The following is a 22,343-nucleotide window of genomic DNA, read 5'->3' as shown; positions in this document are numbered from 1 at the left end:
AGTATCTCTCTGTGGTATTTGAAGTCATAAGGGTGGTAGATCCCTACAGGAATATTCATGGTGAACCTATTATGCCCAAGGATGAGCCAATAGAATGGGAGAACATGCCAATTCCAGACTTCAATCTACCAATCCTTAGCAAGCCAAAAAGGACAAAGTCAAGAGCAGTCAAGAAAGTGAAGCTGTCACCTCTCAAATCCAAATTTATAGTCAAAGTTCAGCCCAAAGTCAATAGGGGAGACTATCTGTACTTGTGTGACATCAAAGAATTTTCTGATATAAATCTCTATCTGGATGAACTAGATGAAGTGAGAGGTATTGATGCATACATAAACCTACATGAAAGGTTAGTGTTCAAGTACAAAGGAGGAAAGGAGATTCAGTGGCCACTTCACAGGATTCTTCAAAAGAGCCAAGCTGTACTGATTAAAGTTTATTCATCCTTCAAGAAGAACTTTGGGTTTAATGTCACTGCAAGAAGACTAGTATTGAAGAAGATTGAAGAACTAAGGAGTGTTAGAGCTAAAGATGCATTCCCAAAGACTCTAATCATCCCTTATACAGGGAGAAGAGTGCATCTAAGGCCCTACTGGCTGATGGAGTTCATTGATGACAAAGGTGTGAGAAGATTCTTCATATTGGAAGACCAATTGAGTATCTCTAGCAATGAGACTCTTTTGGAAATGCAAGGAAAGCTAAATCTCTCAGAATATGATGAACTAGAATTCCACAGACAGCTCCAAAATCAGATTGGAGAAAACAACAGAAAGCTTGGAAGAAGATCCAGATTTTCAAGGAACTAGATAAATCTGCTCAGGCTAGAGGAGCATCTTGAAAATGACTGTGAGCTAAACTTTGTACATTTTGTTATTTGAAGCACTTTTCAGTATTATCTACTTTCTTTTAAAGTTGTATGTTTAGGGTGTGTTGTTATCATCAAGTATCTCTTAATTTATGGCTACAATTCCAGTAGACATAAATTGGGGGAGATTGTTGTGCACATGTTGTGTACTTGATGATTACATGAACAAAACACCCATGTAGATTTTACTTAGTGAAATAATGTAGCACTCGATGGATAAGAATTATAGTCCCGACGGATAACTTATTATAGTCCCAACAGATGATGACTTATTATCCATTGAGTGAGTAGCTTATGTAATAATAAGTATGTAGCACATTTCTGCATACACCTTTGTATATATTCTGTAGTAGCATATAAGTCATGTTAACTTTAACTAGATATGCAGAATAGGTTGATTAATTGTACATAGATGATGTCTTTTAATTCTGCATAAATGAATTGAAGTCAAGTGCCAAAATAGCTACCGACGGATGATTAACAAAGCCATCGACGGATGATCAAATGGCTATCAACGGATGTTCAATATAGCAGTCGACGGATGATCAATAAAGCCATCAACGGATGATCATAAACTCGATGGATGATCATGTACTCAATGGATAAAGAATTCAAATATCAGTTGACAGTGACAGCATAGTTACATGTGTCGAAGTGTATGCAAATGGAATGAGGAAGCTTATTAACTGGGTAATAGAGAACAAAGTAGCAAAGTATTAGACCCGATAGTTTTTATAATGATCCTGTCTTTTGACTTTGTAATCTTGGTAATATATAAACCAAGAAGTAGCAAATAGAAACAAGTAATCTGAGATACAAAAAGTGAGAAACATTTGTAAGCAGAATTCTTAGCATTTCTCTGTATTCTCAGTAGGTCAATATTTGTAAGCAGCTGTGAGCATTCTTGCACACAGGGTTCTCTCGATATATAATATATATCTCCGGTGGAATCATTCAAATCCACCAGAAAGTTTTTAAAGACTCTTGTTTTTAATTACTTGTATTTTGATTCACTTAAGTTTTATTCCGCATTGTGCTAATCAATACACTTATATTTATATTTGAGTTAGAACATTTTATTTCAAGAAAAAGTTTCAAGAATTCCATTCAACCCTCCTTCTGTAATTCTTGTCACATTGTTAATGGACTAACAAAAACTGGTCCATTGATCATTTTTTAAAAGACATAGAGAAGACTTTAATGGACTATCCTGCGGCATATGCATCTCTCGAGACTAAGCTTAAAGATTTTTCCAGCAAATCAAGCTTTCTTTTCTGTATTGGGCTCTCAAGCACTAAAAACCACTTTCAGTATTGATGGATATGGATCAATGTCTGAGCAACGCATGCTAGCATATCCGATTGGTATACAGCCGGCTAACATGACCTGTGTTTTACCCCCTCAGGCAAATGCATATCAGGCTGGTGGAGACACTTCCCGAAACAGATCTGCTATTGATGAAATCTTTGAGGTTGCTTTGGAGCAATGTAAAACTGGTCCATTGATCATTTTTTTAAAAGACATAGAGAAGACTTTAATGGACTATCCTGCGGCATATGCATCTCTCGAGACTAAGCTTAAAAATTTTCCGGGATATGCTGTGGTGATTGCTTCACATACTCAAATGGACAATCAGAAGGAGAACTTGCAGCTTGGGGGTGGTTCCAGACCTCAGTACATTACGAAGAATGGGAGCAATGAAACAATGAGGCAAGGACTGACCCGCCTATTTCCAGCCGAGGTATCTGTACAGATTCCTCGGGATGAAGTGTAACTTGCAGGCTGGAAGGAAATTCTGGATCGGGATTTACGGACTTTTAATTTGGAGTCCAATATTGTTAGCATTCGTAAGGTGTTAAATGGCCTTGGATTTGAATGTCCGCAGATCAGTGGATCAACAAAAGAAGGAAAAGTCTTGAGCAGTGAAGACGTAGAGCAAGTTGTTACATTTGCTCTAAGTCATCACTTCGTGCAACTTCCTGCCGGAAATGTCAAACATGTGCTATCTAGTAAAAGTATAAGCTGTGGGCTCGACCTTTTAAGGACTCTAAATTATGAAACCAAGACTTTGGAGAAATCACTCATGGACATAGCTCCTGAAAATGAATTTGAGGAGAGATTGCTTAGCCAAGTTATTCCTTCCAACGACATTGGTGTACCTTTTGATGAGGTTAGCGCTTTGGAAGATGTTAAGGATGCGTTGAAAGAATTGGTAATGCTACCTCTTCAAAGGCCTGAATTGTTCTCCAAAGGACAGCTGGCAAAGCCCTGCAAGGGGATATTGCTTTTTGGACCTCCTGGCGCAGGTAAAACTATGCTTGCAAAAGCTGTTGCAACCGAGGCTGGTGCAAACTTCATCAATATATCCATGTCAACCATTACTTTAAAACGGTTGGGTGACGGAGAAAAGTATGTCAAAGCTGTCTTTACCCTTGCTAGTAAATTATCGCCAAGTGTCTTTTCTGTTGATGAGGTAGATAGCATGTTAGGAAGGCGCGGAGATAAAGAACATGAAGCAATGCGAAAGATAAAAAATGAGTTCATGGTAAATTGGGGTGGCTTGTGTACAAAAGATAAGGAACGCGTACTGGTACTTGCAGCAACCAATAGGCCTTTTGATCTTGATGAGGCTGTTATTCGAAGGCTTCCCCGAAGGTTAATGGTAAACCTTCCCGATGCCACAAACAGGGAGAAAATTCTAAGAGTAATATTGGCCAAGGAAGATTTAGGATATGGGGTTAGTCTCGAAACAGTAGCTAGTATGACTGATGGTTATTCAGATAGTGATTTAAAGGAACTTTGCATGACAACTGCTCATTGCCCTAGAAGAGAACTTTTGGAAATAGAAGAGAAGGAACGGGCTTTGGCATTAGCGGAAAAAAGACCTTCACATGTACTACATAGTGCTTCTGATCTTCATCCCTTGAGTATAGATGACTTCAAATTTGCACATGAACAGGTCTGTGCAAGTGTGTCATCAGAGTCGAAAAACATGGATGAGCTTGTTTAGTGGAATGAACTGTTGGACAAACTTAGTATTTTAGACTAAGTTGTGAATTATTTTGAGACTCTATATGAGTGAGACACATTATATATTAGTGGTGTGTATTTATTGGAACGTATTCTCCTCTTCGAGGGGATTCCAACGCATATTTACACGCTCAAAATGAGTAAAAGGTGAATGAGAACTGATGTTCCAAAGTTTTACCTTTTAATATGAAAAGTGGTTTTGTACCACATCGAGAGTAGCACAAACCTATTCCTTAGTTTTTCTTATAAATACCCTGCACCACATCGAAAAAAAAACAAGTCCTTTCAAGCCTCTCTTTATAAATAGAGTCTTAGGGCATCAGTTTTATTAAGTCGAGGAAATAAGAGTCATCTCTTTCATTCTCGGTCTCTTTAGTCTTAAATTTTTCCAATATTCAAGTGATAGTTCTCGGGCTTAGTTCAAGTTCGTTGAGAGTATATTTGATCTATCGATTATACTAGTATCTCGTTTTATCCTGGGAGGCTATCGACTCGCACATACGGTGAGAGGCGAAATAGCTTTAAGGAGACAGTTTCAACTAGACTCGAGGATCTCCCTTTATTTATATCCTTTCTTTCTCTGTTTGATTTCGTTTACTCACACACACACTTATTTGATTTATATGTATTAATCACAAATTGTATTCACAATCTTAAAGCTATTTTTTTTATACATCTGTGACTGATACATCTGTATCTGCTTGTTTTGTTGAGTAACAGATCGATGGAGAACCAAACTGTGAATGATCCGATGAACATGACGGCCGACCCCAACGCACAGATCACTACATCTGATGGGGTTCACCAGCAACCGATTAACCCTAATGCACAGATCGTATGATCTGATGGGGGTCAAACACCTGTTGGACATGTGCCTTCGGGACATGTGCCTGTGGGACACACTGTCATTGGACAGTTTAGTGTTCATCTTGGACAGATATCAGCGGGATTCACTCCTCCGATCATACATGCGGTGCCTACTGGTGTGCATACACCTGTAGTACAGACGCACGTACCATCTGTTCCACCTGTGATGCCTGTTGCACCTGTTATGCCAACTGTGCCTGCTGCACATGCTGAAAAACCTGAGAAGTTCAACGGAACGAACTTCAAATGTTGGCAACAAAAGATGCACTTTTATCTGACCATGTTGCATAAGGATCGCTTCCTTAAGGAAGAACCACCGTTGCTCACTGCTGAGAGTAACATGCAGACTGTGTATGCTGCTGATGTTTGGAAGCACTCCGACTACATCTGTCAGAACTATGTGCTAAATTGTTTGTCTGACTCGTTGTATAACATATACAGCGTGAAGCCAACAGCTAAGGACTTATGGGAGTCACTTGACCATAAGTATAAAACCGAGGACGTTGGGGCAAAGAAGTGGATTGTTGGTCGCTTTCTTGATTATAAGATGGTAGACTCTAAGACTGTGGTCAATCAGGTGCAGGAACTACAGGTGATCATTCATGACATTCATGCTGAGGGAATGGTCATAAGTGAGTCTTTCCAAGTTGCTGCTGTTATTGAAAAGCTTCCACCTGGATGGAAAGATTTCAAGAACTACCTTAAGCACAAGCGAAATGAGATGTCTATGGAGGATCTTATTGTTAGACTTCATATTGAAGAAGACAACAGAGGGTCCGAGAAGAAAGTTAATGTTGCCATTGAGAAGGCAAACATGGTGGAGCATGCTCAAAGCTCCAAGCCCAAGAAGACTAATTCTGGTAAAGGGGCAAAGCTGGCACCCAAAGGAGGGATTTCGAAGTCGAAATTTCAGGGGAAGTGCTACAACTGTGATAAAGTTGGTCATAGGTCTTCTGACTGCAAGAAGCCCAAGAAGCCCAACAAGAAGAAAGAAGCAAACATGGTAGAGAATATCTCCAAGGAGATGGGTGATATAGACCTCTGTGCTACGGTCTCTGAAGTGAACCTGGTTGGTTCTAATCCACGTGAATGGTGGATTGATACTGGTGCTACTAGGCATGTTTGCTCATATAAGGCGATTTTCTCTAGCCTTAAAGCTTCTGAAGCTGGTGAGAAGCTCTATATGGGGAATTCAGCAACTTCTACCATTGAGGGTGAAGGCACGGTGATCCTGAAGATGACCTCTAGGAAGAATCTGACTTTGAAGAATGTACTTTATGTGCCTGATATTCGCAAGAACCTTGTGTCTGGTTCTCTGTTGAGTAAGCATGGCTTTCGCATTGTAATAGAGTCAGATAAAGTTATTTTGTCTAAGAGTGGTATGTTTGTAGGCAAGGGTTATTTAAACGATGAGCTTTTTAAGCTCAATGTAATGTCCATTAAGGACGATAATAAAATAAAGAATTCTTCTGCTTACTTGCTTGAGTCTCCTAATTTATGGCATGCTAGATTAGGACATGTAAATTATGACACTTTACGACGTTTAAGTGCAAATGAATACATACCTAAACTTACTATCGATTCAAAACATAAGTGTGAGACTTGTGTTGAGGCAAAATTAACGAGATCATCATTTAAACATGTGGAAAGGAACACCAAAGTGCTAGACCTAATACATAGCGACATATGTGATTTAAAATTCGCTCTAATAAGAGGAGGAAACAAGTATTTTATTACATTCATTGATGATTGTACAAAATACTGCTATGTATATTTGTTGAAAAGCAAAGACGAAACTATAGATAAATTTAAAATCTATAAGGAAAAAGTTGAGACACAACAGACTGAGAAAATCAAAATGATACGAAGTGATCGTGGAGGTAAATAGAGCCATTTGGAGAATTCTATTCACAACATGGTATAATCCATGAGGTCACTGCACCATACTCCCCCCAGTCAAATGGTATGGCTGAAAGGAAGAATCGCACTCTAAAAGAGATGATGAATGCGATGTTGTTAAGCTCTGGGCTTCCACAATCGATGTGGGGAGAATCCATCTTAAGCGCAAATAATATTTTAATTATTACGATGCGCAAGAATAAGGATGTAAGTCCTTATGAAATGTGGAAGAAAAAAAAACCAAATTACCAACACCTGAAAGTGTGGGGGTGCCTTGCAAAGGTACTGATCCCTACACCGAAAAAGGTGAAGATAGGTCCTAAGACTGTGGATTGTATCTTCATCAGATATTCTCCACACAGTACTGCATATCAGTTTCTTGTTCATGAATCCAAGATTCCTGATATTCAAAAGAATACCATTATGAAATCAAGGAATGCCTCATTCTTTGAGACGATGTTTCCCTGTAATCCAGGAAACTAACAACCTACGATGTCTAAATGATCTCATGAGTCTGTAGATGATGATATTGAGAGTAACGAAAGTGAAGACGAAAATATAGGGGTAGTGAGAAGGAGCAAAAGACAACGAACGGAGAAATCCTATGGGTCTGATTTTATGACCGATTTGCTCAAAGAAGGTGACCCAAAAACCTATAAGGAAGCGGTTACCTCACCTGATGGGCCTATGTGGAAAGAGGCCATCGAGAATGAAGTTGATTCAATTATGCAGAATCATACTTGGGAATTAGTGGACTTTCCAACTGGTTGCAAACCATTAGGTAGCAAGTGGGTTTTCAAGAAGAAGTTGAAAACTGATGGCACTATTGATAAGTATAAGGCCAGACTTGTGATTAAAGGATACAAGCAACAAAAAGGCCTTGATTACTTTGATACATACTCTCCTGTAACGAGAATAACGTCCATAAGGATGATGTTTGCTATTGCTGCAATGCGTAATCTAACTGTACATCAAATGGATGTGAAAACAGCTTTCCTAAATGGAGACATAGATGAGGAAATCTATATGGAACAACCCGAAGGGTTTGTTGTCCCAGGAAAAGAAAGAAAAGTCTGTAGATTGGTGAAATCATTGTATGGTTTGAAGCAAGCGCCTATAAAATGGCATGAAAAAATTGATGAGGTCGTGCTGGCCAATGGCTTCAAAATTAATGAATGTGATAGCTGTGCCTATTACAAGAATAACGAGAGTGGCTATGTCATGATGACACTATATGTAGATGATCTACTTATTGCCGGAAGCAATGATAAAGTGATCAAATCTACCAAGGATATGTTGAAATCAAGATTCGACATGAAAGACATGGGACTAGCAAATGTAATTCTGGGAATTCAAATTTCTAGAACATCAGAGGGTCTCGTATTAAGTCAACCACATTATTTTGACAAGATCCTTGAGAAGTTTCTTAAGGATGACTTTGAGAAAGCTAGGACACTTGTGGATATGACTTCGCACCTATCCAAGAACAAAGGTGTGGCTGTTTCCCAATTGGAATACTCGAGGATAATTGGTAGTCTGATGTACCTCATGAGCTGTACAAGACCAGACATTGCATTCTCAATTAGCAAGTTGAGTAGTTTTACGATTAATCCGGGAGCTGATCACTGGAAGGCGATCATAAGGGTACTAAGGTACTTGAGGGGAACGCGAGACTATGCACTGCACTATGGAAGATACCCAGCAGTATTAGAGGGATATACTGACGCAAACTGGATATCTAGCAAGAAAGCACTTAAGTCTACGAGTGGCTATGTGTTTACATTAGTTGGAGCGGCAATATCATGGAAATCCTCAAAACAAATGGTGATAACTCATTCCATGATGGAAGCTGAGTTTGTGGCACTAGATAAATGCGCCGAAGAGGCTGAATATCTACGTCAGTTTCTGGAGGATATTCCAAGATGGCCAAAGCTTGTAACTGCAATAGGGATTCACTGTGATAGTCAATTCGCTATTGGCAGAGCACAGAGCATGATATATAATGGAAAGTCTCGTCATATACGACGACACAGTTCCATTAGACAATTGATCTCAAACGGAATTATCACTATTGACTATATATTGTCAAAAGATAATATCGCGGATCCACTAACCAAAGGGTTATCAAGAGAAGTGGTTGAGAAATCATCGAGAGGGATGGGCCTTAAGCCTATTACTTAACGGCATCATGGTGGACACCCAACCATTGTTGACTGGAGATCCCAAGAACTTGGTTCAATGGGACAACTAAATCATGATGACCAAATCACTGTAGGGGTAACCCCTGGCCTGTTTCTATGATGAGGAAACAGTGAGACCCGTAAGGTACGAGGTTAAGCTTTGAGCTTTTAATGATCTTTGATGAATACATGGAGTTCAGGAGTGAATGCATGGTATTCAGTTGAGTAAACGCGGGTTACTCTATAAGATAAAGATCACCTATGTGGGAGAGAAGTGGGGCCACTTCAAAGGAGAATTGCGAGGCACAATTCTTTAAAAACTCCTGCAGAACCAGGACGATGTTCCATGGCCAAAATGGACATAATCATGAGAACTGAATGAGTCAGGAAAGATAGATGAGTATGTCATCGTTTACACAAACGGCCGAACAGTTCAAGGACATGGCGTCATACTGTATACCAGTAAAGTCGATATACTTATTCGAGCGAAGGTTCAAGGAGCATTCTCTACCTATCGTATGCTATATCTGACCGCCGAAACTATCACCAAGTCAAGCTCCGTGTATGTCTGTCTATGTGGTGCGTGCTACTGGACCATCAGTCTCTTTTGTGGGGGATTGTTGGACAAACTTAGTATTTTAGACTAAGTTGTGAATCATTTTGAGACTCTATATGAGTGAGACACATTATATATTAGTGGTGTGTATTTATTGGAACGTATTCTCCTCTTCGAGGGGATTCCAACGCATATTTACACATTCAAAATGAGTAAAAGGTGAATGAGAACTGATGTTCCAAAGTTTTACCTTTTATTATAAAAAGTGGTTTTGTACCACATCGAGAGTAGCACAAACATATTCCTTAGTTTTTTTTATAAATACCATGTACCACATCGAAAAGAAAAATAAGTCCTTTCAAGCCTCTCTTTATAAATAGAGTTTTAGGGCATCAGTTTTATTAAGTCGAGGAAATAAGAGTCATCTCTTTCATTCTCCGTCTCTTTAGTCTTAAATTTTTCCAATATTCCGGTGATAGTGTTGGAAAATATGGGTATAAGTCCCATATTGGTAAGTCATATTTTTTAGCATTATGACTAAAAGATGTGTGAGATATGATGATATTCTCTTAATAATGGAAATTATTATTTTCCATTAGAATTTGGCTCAAATATTATGGCATAAATTAATTTGATTTTGTTTCAGATTAATTGATATGGTGTATGTCTTGATATATTTAATCTGATTCTGTTTCAGATTATTTATGGAATAGAGTAGCTTGCAAGTATTACACCGATTCCATAATTAATGATATTTAATTATGGAAAAGAGTAGCGCACAAGTCTATCTACACCTATATAAACACCTCTAAGGCGTTAGGGTTAGACACACCAAAAACATATTCGCGTCTAAACACAAATCTCTCTCTCTCGGTGATAGTTTCGTGCCCGTTCAAGCTCGCTGAAGGTGCTCGTTATCCGTAACGCCGCCGCTACCTCGTTTTATCCTGGGAGGCTATCGACTCGCACATACGGTGAGAGGCGAAATAGCTTTAAGGAGACAGTTTCAACTGGACTCGAGGATCTCTCTTCTGTTTATATCTTTTCTTCCTCCGTTTGATTTCGTTTACTCACGCACACACTTGTTTGATTATTTGTATTAATCGCAGATTGTTTTCACAATCTTAAAGCTATTTATTTTATATACATCTGTGACTGATACATCTGTATCTGCTTGTTTTGTTGAGTAACAGATCGATGGAGAACCAAACTGTGAACGATTCGATGAACATGACGGCTGATCCCAACGCACAGATCACTGGATCTGATGGGGTTCACCAGCAGCCGATTAACCCTAACGCACGGATCGTATGATCTGATGGGGGTCAAACGCCTGTTGGACATGTGCCTTCGGGACATGTGCATTCGGGACATGTGCCTGTGGGACACACTGTCATTGGACAGTTTAGTGTTCCTCTTGGACATATATCGGCAGGATTCACTCCTCCGATCATACCTGCGGTGCCTACTGGTGTGCATACACCTGTAGTACAGACGCACGTACCATCTGTTCCACCCGTGGTGCCTGCTGCACTTGTTATGCCAACTGTGCCTGCTGCACATGCTGAAAAACCTGAGAAGTTCAACGGAACGAACTTCAAACATTGGCAACAAAAGATGCACTTTTATCTGACCACGTTGCATATGGATCGCTTCCTTAAGGAAGAACCACCGTTGCTCACTGCTGAGAGTAACATGCAGACTGTGTATGCTGCTGATGCTTGGAAGCACTCCGACTACATATGTCGGAACTATGTGTTAAATTGTTTGTCTGACTCGTTGTATAACGTATATAGCGCGAAGCCAACAACTAAGGTCTTATGGGAGTCACTTGACCATAAGTATAAAACTGAGGACGCTGGGGCAAAGAAGTGGATTGTTGGCCGCTTTCTTGATTATAAGATGGCAGACTCTAAGACTGTGGTCAGTCAGGTGCAGGAACTGCAGGTGATCATTCATGACATTCATGCTGAGGGAATGGTCATAAGTGAGTCTTTCCAAGTTGCTGCTGTTATTGAAAAGCTTCCACCTGGATGGAAAGATTTCAAGAACTACCTTAAGCACAAGCGAAAGGAGATGTCTATGGAGGATCTTATTGTTAGACTTCGTATTGAAGAAGACAACAGAGGGTCCGAGAAGAAAGTTAACGTTGCCACTGAGAAGGCAAACATGGTGGAGCATGCTCAAAGCTCCAAGCCCAAGAAGGCTAATTCTGGTAAAGGGGCAAAGCTGGCACCCAAGGGAGGGATTTCGAAGTCGAAATTTCAAGGGAAGTGCTACAACTGTGATAAAGTTGGTCATAGGTCTTCTGACTGCAAGAAGCCCAAGAAGCCCAACAAGAAGAAAGAAGCAAACATGGTAGAGAATATCTCCAAGGAGATGGGTGACATAGACCTCTGTGCTACGGTCTCTGAAGTGAACCTGGTCGGTTCTAATCCACGTGAATGGTGGATTGATACTGGTGCTACTAGGCATGTTTGCTCAGATAAGGCGGTTTTCTCTAGCCTCAAAGCTTCCGATGCTGGTGAGAAGCTCTACATGGGGAATTCAGCAACTTCTACCATTGAGGGTGAAGGCACGGTGATCCTGAAGATGACCTCTGGGAAGAATCTGACTTTGAAGAATGTACTTTATGTGCCTGATATTCGCAAGAACCTTGTGTCTGGTTCTCTGTTGAATAAGCATGGCTTTCGCATTGTAATAGAGTCAGATAAAGTTATTTTGTCTAAGAGTGGTATGTTTGTAGGCAAGGGTTATTTAATTGATGGGCTTTTTAAGCTCAATGTAATGTCCGTTAAGGACGATAATTAAATGAAGAATTCTTCTGCTTACTTGCTTGAGTCTCCTAATTTATGGCATGCTAGATTAGGACATGTAAATTATGACACTTTACGACGTTTAAGTGCAAAAGAATACATACCTAAACTTACTATCGATCCAAAACATAAGTGTGAGACTTGTGTTGAGGCAAAATTAACGAGATCATCATTTAAACGTGTGGAAAGGAACACCAAAGTGCTAGACCTAATACATAGCGACATATGTGATTTAAAATTCGCTCCAACAAGAGGAGGAAACAAGTATTTTATTACATTCATTGATGATTGTACAAAATACTGCTATGTATATTTGTTGAAAAGCAAAGACGAAGCTATAGATAAATTTAAAATCTATAAGGAAGAAGTTGAGACACAACAAACTGAGAAAATCAAAATGATACGAAGTGATCGTGGAGGTGAATATGTTGAACCGTTTGGGGAATTCTGTTCACAACATGGTATAATCCATGAGGTCACTGCACCATACTCCCCTCAGTCAAATGGTGTGGCTGAAAGGAAGAATCGCACTCTGAAAGAGATGATCAATGCGATGTTGTTAAGCTCTGGGCTCCCACAATCGATGTGGGGAGAAGCCATCTTAAGCGCAAATAATATTTTAAATATTACGATGCGCAAGAATAAGGATGTAAGTCCTTATGAAATATGGAAGAAAAAGAAACCAAGTTACCAACACCTGAAAGTGTGGGGGTGCCTTGCAAAGGTACTGATCCCTACACCGAAGAAGGTGAAGATAGGTCCTAAGACTGTGGATTGTGTCTTCATCGGATATCCTCCACACAGCACTGCATATCGGTTTCTTGTTCATGAATCCAAGATTCCTGATATTCAAAAGAATACCATTATGGAATCAAGGAATGCCTCATTTTTTGAGACGATGTTTCCCTGTAATCCAGGAAACCAACAACCTACGACGTCTAAACGATCTCATGAGTCTGTAGATGACGATAATGAGAGTGACGAAAGTGAAGACGAAAATGTGGGGGTAGTGAGAAGGAGCAAAAGACAACGAACGGAGAAATCCTATGGGTCTGATTTTATGACCTATTTGCTCGAAGAAGGTGACCCAAAAACTTATAAGGAGGCGGTTACCTCACCTGATGGGCCTATGTGGAAAGAGGCCATCAAGAATGAAGTTGATTCAATTATGCAAAATCATACTTGGGAATTAGTGGACTTGCCAACTGGTTGCAAACCATTAGGTAGCAAGTGGGTTTTCAAGAAGAAGTTGAAAACTGATGGCACTATTGATAAGTATAAGGCCAGAATTGTAATTAAAGGATACAAGCAACAAAAAGGCCTTGATTACTTTGATACATATTCTCCTGTAACGAGAATAACGTCCATAAGGATGATGTTTGCTATTGCCGCAATGCGTAATCTAACAGTACATCAAATGGATGTGAAAACAGCTTTCCTAAATGGAGACATAGATGAAGAAATCTATATGGAACAACCTGAAGGGTTTGTTATCCCAGGACAAGAAAGGAAAGTGTGTAGATTGGTGAAATCATTGTATGGTTTGAAACAAGCGCCTATGAAATGGCATGAAAAATTTGATGAGGTCGTGCTGGCCAATGGTTTCAAAATCAATGAATGTGATAGATGTGCCTATTACAAGGATAACGAGAACATTTATGTCAAGGAGAATGACAATGGCTATGTCATGATGACACTATATGTAGATGATCTACTTATTGTTGGAAGCAATGATAAAGTTATCAAATCTACAAAGGACATGTTGAAATCAAGGTTCGACATGAAAGATATGGGACTAGCAAATGTAATTCTGGGAATTCAAATTTCTAGAACATCAGAGGGTCTCGCATTAAGTCAACCACATTATGTTGACAAGATCCTTGAGAAGTTTCTTAAGGATGACTTTGAGAAAGCTAGGACACCTGTGGATATGACTTTGCACCTATCCAAGAACAAAGGTGTAGCTGTTTCCCAATTGGAATACTCAAGGATAATTGGTAGTCTGATGTACCTCATGAGTTGTACAAGACCAGACATTGTATACTCAATTAGCAAGTTGAGTAGGTTTACGAGTAATCCGGGAGCTGATCACTGGAAAGCGATTATAAGGGTACTAAGGTACTTGAGGGGAACTCGAGACTATGGACTGCACTATGGCAGATACCCAGCAGTATTAGAAGGATATAATGACGCAAATTGGATATCTAGCAAGAAAGCACTTAAGTCTACGAGTGGCTATGTGTTTACATTAGCTGGAGCGGCAATATCATGGAAATCCTCAAAACAAACGGTGATAACTCATTCCACGATGGAAGCTGAGTTTGTGGCACTAGATAAATGCACCGAAGAGGCTGAATATCTACGTCAGTTTCTGGAGGATATTCCAAGATGGCCAAAGCCTGTAACTACAATAGGGATTCACTGTGATAGTCAATCCGCTATTGGCAGAGCATAGAGCACGATGTATAATGGAAAGTCTCGTCATATACGACGATGACACAGTTCCATTAGACAATTGATCTCAACCGAAATTATCACTATTGACTATATACCGTCAAAGGATAATATCGCGGATCCACTAACCAAAGGGTTATCAAGAGAAGTGGTTGAGAAATCATCGAGAGGGATGGGCCTTAAGCCTATTGCTTAACGGCATCATGGTGGACACCTAACCATTGCTGACTGGAGATCCCAAGAACTTGGTTCAATGGGACAACTAAATCATGATGACCAAATCACTGTGGGGGTAACCCCTGGCCTGTTCCTATGATGAGGAAACCGTGAGACCCGTAAGGTACGAGGTTAAGCTTTGAGCCTTTAATGATCTTTGATGAATACATGGAGCTCAGGAGTGAACGCATGGAATTCAGTTGAGTAAACGCGGGTTACTCTATAAGATAAAGATCACCTATGTGGGAGATAAGTGGGGCCGCTTCAAAGGAGAATTGCGAGGCACAATTCTTTAGAAACTTCTACAGAACCAGGACGATGTTCCATGGCCAAAATGGACATACTCATGAGAGCTGAACGAGTCAGAAACGATATAGTGATAAGTATATCATCGTTTACAGAAACGGTCGAACAGTTCAAGGACAAACACGTCTACTGTCTACCAGTAAAGTCGGTATGCTTACTCGAGCGAAGGTTCAAGGAGCATTCTCTACCTATCGTATGTTATATCTGATCGAAGAAACTATCACCAAGTCAAACTCCGTGTCTGTCTGTCTGTCTGTCTGGTGTGTGCTACTAAGATCACCAATCTCACCTATGTGGGGGATTGTTGGAAAATATGGGTATAAGTCCCATATTGGTAAGTCATATTTTTGAGCATTATGACTAAAAGATGTGTGAGATATGATGATATTCTCTTAATAATGGAAATTATTATTTTCCATTAGAATTTGGCTCAAATATTATGGCATAAATTAATTTGATTTTGTTTCAGATTAATTGATATGGTGTATGTCTTGATATATTTAATCTGATTCTGTTTCAGATTATTTATGGAATAGAGTAGCTTGCAAGTATTACACCGATTCCATTATTAATGATATTTAATTATGGAAAAGAGTAGCGCACAAGTCTATCTACACCTATATAAACACCTCTAAGGCGTTAGGGTTAGACACACCAAAAACATATTCGCCTCTAAACACAAATCTCTCTCTCTCGGTGATAGTTTCGTGCCCGTTCAAGCTCGCTGAAGGTGCTCGTTATCCGTAACGCCGCCGCTACCTCGTTTTATCCTGGGAGGCTATCGACTCGCACATACGGTGAGAGGCGAAATAGCTTTAAGGAGACAGTTTCAACTGGACTCGAGGATCTCTCTTCTGTTTATATCTTTTCTTCCTCCGTTTGATTTCGTTTACTCACGCACACACTTGTTTGATTATTTGTATTAATCGCAGATTGTTTTCACAGATAGTTCTCGGGCTTAGTTCAAGTTCGCTGAGAGTATATTCGATATATCGATAGAAGACAGTTTCAACTGGACTCGAGGATCTCCCTTTGTTTATATTCTTTCTTTCTCTGTTTGATTTCGTTTACTCACGCACACACTTATTTGATTTATATGTATTAATTGCAGATTATATTCACATGAACTATATGGACAAGGTGGATCAAGAAAGAAGGCTTCTCTTAGTTACTTCATGTACAGGAGGTCTCTAAAATTTCATAGTAAAATTTAGAAGCTCCAGGTCTCCTTTTCATTTCTGAGATAGAAGCTCCTTTGTATCATTTGTTTTATGGATAATTTCTTTTGAAACAATTTTTTTTTATCTATAATTTCCTGGTTGTTTTTAACTTTTGAAGTATGTACTCCATGTTTTCTTCCCAGATTATTATTGGAATGATTCCAATTGGAAGTTACTAACTAGGAGCATAATGGTAGATTGTTGGCTGATACAACATTTCATTTTTTATTTTGTTCTGGTGTTTGGATACGTGCATCATAAATCATGATTTATGATCATGGATTCATATGATCACCTGCAAGGGTAATTTACTTATATAATCTGTTGTGTGTCTCTAATATTGTGTTTAGTGTTTGGTAGGTATAAATGAAAATGGAAGTGATTAATGAAATGTACGTATATATATACATTATTCACATTTTGTATTGTTTACTCCATTTCATTCTCATAGTTTAGGTTATAAACTAGAGTTCACACATCACTATTTTAAAAAAGAATACTCCGTTACTTATCATATTCATTTTCTTTACCATTTCTATCCAAATAAATTTAGGCTCTCATTTTTTCCAAATCATCTCACCAACCTATATTGTTTCTCATTAAATTTATCAATTCCTTTACTGTTAGGTCCTAATTATAGATAATACATCAGGAGAGAACATTCAAGAGTCACCCAAAGAAAGGTGTTATACATCAGCTAATCTTATATTTAAATACTTGAGAGGTTGTTGTTTATGGTAAATTTTGCTAGGGCTAACAAATGAATTTTTAAGATTAACATAAAAAATACTTGATCCCGATAAATAAGAAAAAGGACATGTATGAATAAGTCTATATTTAAACGCTCGATGAATCTATCTATGATAAATTTTGTTAGGTCTAAAAAATGAACGTTCAAAATTAACAAATATTTGTCCTCAATAAGGAAGTACACTTATTGATTAAATTGAGCAACACAAGTACTTCAAACCTACTTGTATCTTATTTAAATTAAATTTGTGATTTTAATAACTAAGCAAGCATTTGGATTTAATTTGCACAAAAATAATAAAACTAAAATTTTGATGAAAATATTTTTTTTTTGAAAGAATGGTAAAGATATATTTTAAATATACATAAATGCACACAAATAGTCAAATCTTAAAAGGTTAAAACTAAAAATTATATATAACACTTTTTTTACAATTTACAACTGCGTTATTTACAATTTCATCATGAAATAAAATTTGCAGACAATTAGATTTATTTATTACAATAAATATCAACTTTACAGAATTTTGTTATTGAGAGTAAGAACAAGTTAACATCATAATTTTATCATGTTGCTATGCTGAATAAAAAAGAATTTATAATTATATGTTAAAAAATCATAAAAATCATAAAAATATTTAGAATTTTTAAATTTTACTTAATGTACTTATAATTTTGGGTTTCAAGTGTTTAGATACTTTAAATTTCAGCAAGGGTTCTTATTTCCCAGTGTACATATAAAAAGAGAGTATGATAAGAGTTCGCCTATAAAATGTTACTTTAAGTACTGAAATACTAGCAAATATTAGAAAAAGGGTTCCAACAGAGAGAATGTGAATGTATTGGGTCAGTAGCTAACTAACTACTGACAAAAAAGAGTTGAGTTGATGTCACCAGAACCAATACTTGTTAGGGCTTACGTGTGTGATTGTTGTTTATAATAAATATTTATTAGAGCTAACTTTATCAAATTTGCTGATTTAAACCAAAATTTTAATTTTATTGTGTATAAGTAAGACAAGAACACTTATCTCTTAAATTTGATAGCGGACAATACTAAAAACCCTAAACTATCACCAATATTATTTTAAATTAGAATATTCATTATGTTTTCTAATTTTTAATTAAAATTTTGTTTATAAGATAATATTTTCAAGGTAAACAAAGTACAATCCTAACTTTATATATATTATATAAATTGTGAAATATAACAAGCATTTTTATTTAATTTGCACATAATAATTAAACTAAAGTTTGTTAAAGTAATATTTGGAAATATACATAATCAAATCTTAAAAAAATAAAAAAGAAAATTAAAATATATATTTACAATGTAAAATAATATTTTTTTGCAAAAATGGGCTCTTTATATTTTAAGAAGTGTAGTATTGGTACTAAAACAATATTAAACTCAAAACATTTGTTTATCTTCTTTTCTTTCCTTCCGTTTAACATTATTTCTACATAGTGTATCATTGTGTTTGGTATTTTAAATAACTCAAATATTCCTAAAGTTTGAGGAGTAACTGCCTGTGCCCGACTACATTAGTAACTCCAATAATTCTTCCACTTGCTGACTTGAACAAATTGATCACTGGTAGAGAAGAAAACAAAGACTACACACAGAACACAGAACAAATTAATTAACAGAGAATATTTTACACTCACGTTCAAAATTATTAGTTGAAGCCTCCTGAATGAACTTTGTCAACCTTGTGAACCCTTTAAAATGGAGGCTTAACACAAGTACAGATTCAAGCTTCTGATCCTTGCAACTTCACAACTGCAGCGATAACTGGGAGAGTAGAATGCCACCAATTATTTGTTCGAATTTATTATTTCAACCCTGTCCAATGCTTTGTATATTTACTTTCAAGTCCCAATATTATGGATCCATAGATATACATCTACATGGCAAGATATCATCAGCATAAATTGAAACACTAGCATCTATCTGCAGCACCTGCACCTGCTCTGTCTATAGCTGGGAAGCGTGGGAGGTACTCAAGGTGATGTGTATGGGGGCAGAAAGGGTGAAGACTGCAAAGGTGCAGACATTGCGAGCAGAGTTCGAGTCCATGAGTATGAAGGAGTCCGACCAACTTGATGATTTCTGCATGAAATTAACTTGTATTGTGACAAATATCATAATTCTGGGAGAGGCATTAGAAGAAACAAGCGTCGTGAAGAAGATTTTACGTGCAGTACTAGCGAAGTACCTTCAAATTGCTTCAATAATTGAGCAATTTGGAGATCTGGACAAGTTGAGTGTGGAGGAAGTGGTAGGACATCTCAAAGCCCATGAAGAACGCTTGAAGGGACAAGCAAGTGACAACTGGGGAGGTCAACTACTTCTTACAGAAGAGGAATGGTCCAGACGATATAAAACCAATTTGACCACGCCCCAAACTTAGAAATACAAGGGAGGCGAGACGTATCGTGGTTGAGGAAGAGGCGGTTTTCGTTCAAACGGAGCTGGGCGAGGCCAATGTAATGAAAGCAACCGTAACAGCGGGACTCGAGAAAAGAGTCGTGTGAAGTGCTTCAACTATAGTGGGTATGGCCATTACGCAGCTGAGTGCCGGAAACCAAAACGTGAAAAGGAGCGTGATAAAGAAAAGCCTCAAGAATCAAACTTGACGCAGACGATAGATGATGAAACTACTTTAGTGCTCTTAGAGTTTGGAGGTAAAGAATCCAACATTGTGTTATTGAATGAAGAAAGTGTAATACCGGCACTAACGACAAATTGTGAAGGTAATCCAAATTCAAAGCTGTGGTATTTAGATAACGGGGCCAGTAACCACATGACTGGCCAGCGTTCAAAGTTCATAAATTTAGACACTAGAGTGACTGGTAAGGTGAAGTTTGGAGATGGGTCAACAGTGAATATAGAAGGAAAAAGGTCGATTGCGTTTAAATGCAAGAATGGAGAAGAAAGGCTGCCGCATGAGGTGTATTTCATTCCCACTTTGCACAATAATATAATTAGACTCGGACATATATCTGAAATAGGGAATAAGGTAATACTACGAGATCATATGTGGGTTTATGAGCCAGACGGGATGTTACTCTTGAAGGTGAAACGATTATCAAACATGTTATATAAGGTGATGCTCGAAGATAAGACGTCTATGTGCATGTTGTCTAAAGCAGAAGAAGAGACGTGGAAGTGGCATTCTAGGCTTGGACATGCAAATTTCCAAGCGATGAAACTTCTGTCAACCAAGGAGATGGCGTACGGGATGCCAAAGCCGGTGCAGCCAAATGAGACATGTAAAGGATGTCTGTTATCTAAACAGACGTAGAACCCATTCCCTTCACAATCGAGTTTTTCAACAAAAGAGAGGTTGGAGCTCATCCACGCGGACTTGTGTGGACCAATCACACCACCCATGCCGGCTGGAAACAGGTATTTCCATCCTACTGGTTGATGATTACAGCAATGTGGGTTTAATTACTAAAATCCAAAGATGAGGCTTTGTGTGCATTTGCTAAGTTTAAGTCGCTCGTTGAAAATGAGGCTAACAAAACTATTAAAGTATTGAGAACTGATCGGGGTGGTGAGTTCACCTTAAAAGATTTTGAGAACTTTTGTAATGGTGTAGGTGTAGTGGGACATATAACAGCACCATATTGGCCACAACAAAATGGTGTCGTAGAACGGCGAAATCGCACCATAGTTGCAATGACAAGGAGTCTGTTGAAAGACAAGGAGATGCCTCAAATATATTGGGGAGAGGCAGTTAGACATGCGGTTTATATCTTGAATAGACTTCCTACACGAGCACTGGATGGTGAAACTCCACATGAAGCCTGGACAGGCAAGAAACTCACTTGGATCATATTCGTGTGTTTGGTTGCATTGCCCATATGAAGATCCCAAAGGTGCATACTCGAAAACTTGATGATCGCAGCAAGATTGTAGTTTATCTAGGCAAGGATCCCGGTATGAAGGCACATCGCCTGTACGATCCAAAAACTGGACAGCTTCATGTAAGAAGAGATGTAAAATTTGAAGAAAACAAGGGTTGGCACTGGGTGACAAATACGGGAGGAAAGGACGCAACACAAAACTCGTTTGTAGTTGTTGGTGCTCAAGCTATAGAGTATAACCCAGAAGAGATGGGTGAGTCTAGTGTGGTGACACCCATGCATACAAATGCATCGATAGATATTGAAAATGATGGTAGCTGGACTCCAAGGTCAACCACGTCTGATTATACCTCCAGTGTAGCAACAGGGACTACAACAGGCACTGCATCGAGCGAGAGTAGTCAGCCACGTAAGTTCAGACTTCTGACAGATATATATAATGAAACAGATGAAATAGAGCTGATGGATGAGTTATTGTACGCTGATATTGATGAACCGGCTACTTATAAACAGGCAGAGAACGATGAGGCTTGGACAGCTGCAATGCAGGCTGAAATAGACGCCATAGAAAAAAAACAAGACATGGATTCTAACAGAATTACCAGAAGGGAGGAAAGCAATACAACTAAAGTGGGTATATAAGCTGAAAAGGGACACGAAAGGCAATATAGTAAAATACAAGGCTCGATTAGTCGTAAAAGGGTACGTTCAGAAAAAAGGTATTAATTTTGAGGAGGTTTTTGCACCGGTCACCAGGCTAGAAACAGTATGGTTGTTATTGGCTTTAGCAACAAAGCAAGGTTGGGAGGTCCACCATATGGACGTAAAGTCTGCATTTTTAAATGGAGAACTACTCGAGGAAGTATATGTAGTTCAACCGGAAGGTTTTATGAAAGAAAAGAAGGAGAAAATGGTCTATAATCTTTTAAAAGCTTTAAATGGGTTACGTCAGGCGCCACGGGCCTGGTATACAAGGTTGAACATGTATTTGAAGGAGTTGGGCTTCTCAAAATGCCCTTACGAGCATGCTGTATATACCAGACGCGAAGGTGATGAGTCCTTGATAATTGAGGTCTATGTGGACGATTTAATTATAACAGGGACAAGTATTGAAAGCATCATCCGATTCAAGGATCTGATGCACAACGAGTTTGAGATGACAGACTTGGGTAAGCTGTCTTACTATCTTGGTATAGAGGTAAACTAAGGAAGGGAGTTCACTCATCTAAGGCAAACTGCATACGCCAAGAAAATGCTTGAAAAAGCTGGTATGCGAGACTGCAAGTCAATTAAGTATCCCACGGAAAAAAT

General features: G+C 38.5%; 1 protein-coding gene across 1 annotated transcript; it reads left to right on the top strand.

Annotated features, from left to right (window-relative positions):
* The first annotated feature begins 2,081 nt into the window (after positions 1-2,081).
* Positions 2,082-3,872, top strand: LOC141691532 (uncharacterized). Its single transcript, XM_074496262.1, has 2 exons — positions 2,082-2,603; positions 2,748-3,872. The coding sequence occupies exons 1-2, from the start codon at positions 2,082-2,084 to the stop codon at positions 3,870-3,872; spliced, it is 1,647 nt and encodes a 548-aa protein (XP_074352363.1).
* Positions 3,873-22,343: the final 18,471 nt, after the last annotated feature.

The sequence above is a fragment of the Apium graveolens genome, chromosome 10 (genome assembly GCF_009905375.1).
Source record: "Apium graveolens cultivar Ventura chromosome 10, ASM990537v1, whole genome shotgun sequence".
NCBI lineage: Eukaryota > Viridiplantae > Streptophyta > Magnoliopsida > Apiales > Apiaceae > Apium > Apium graveolens.
This window is presented reverse-complemented; position numbering and strand designations above follow the sequence as displayed.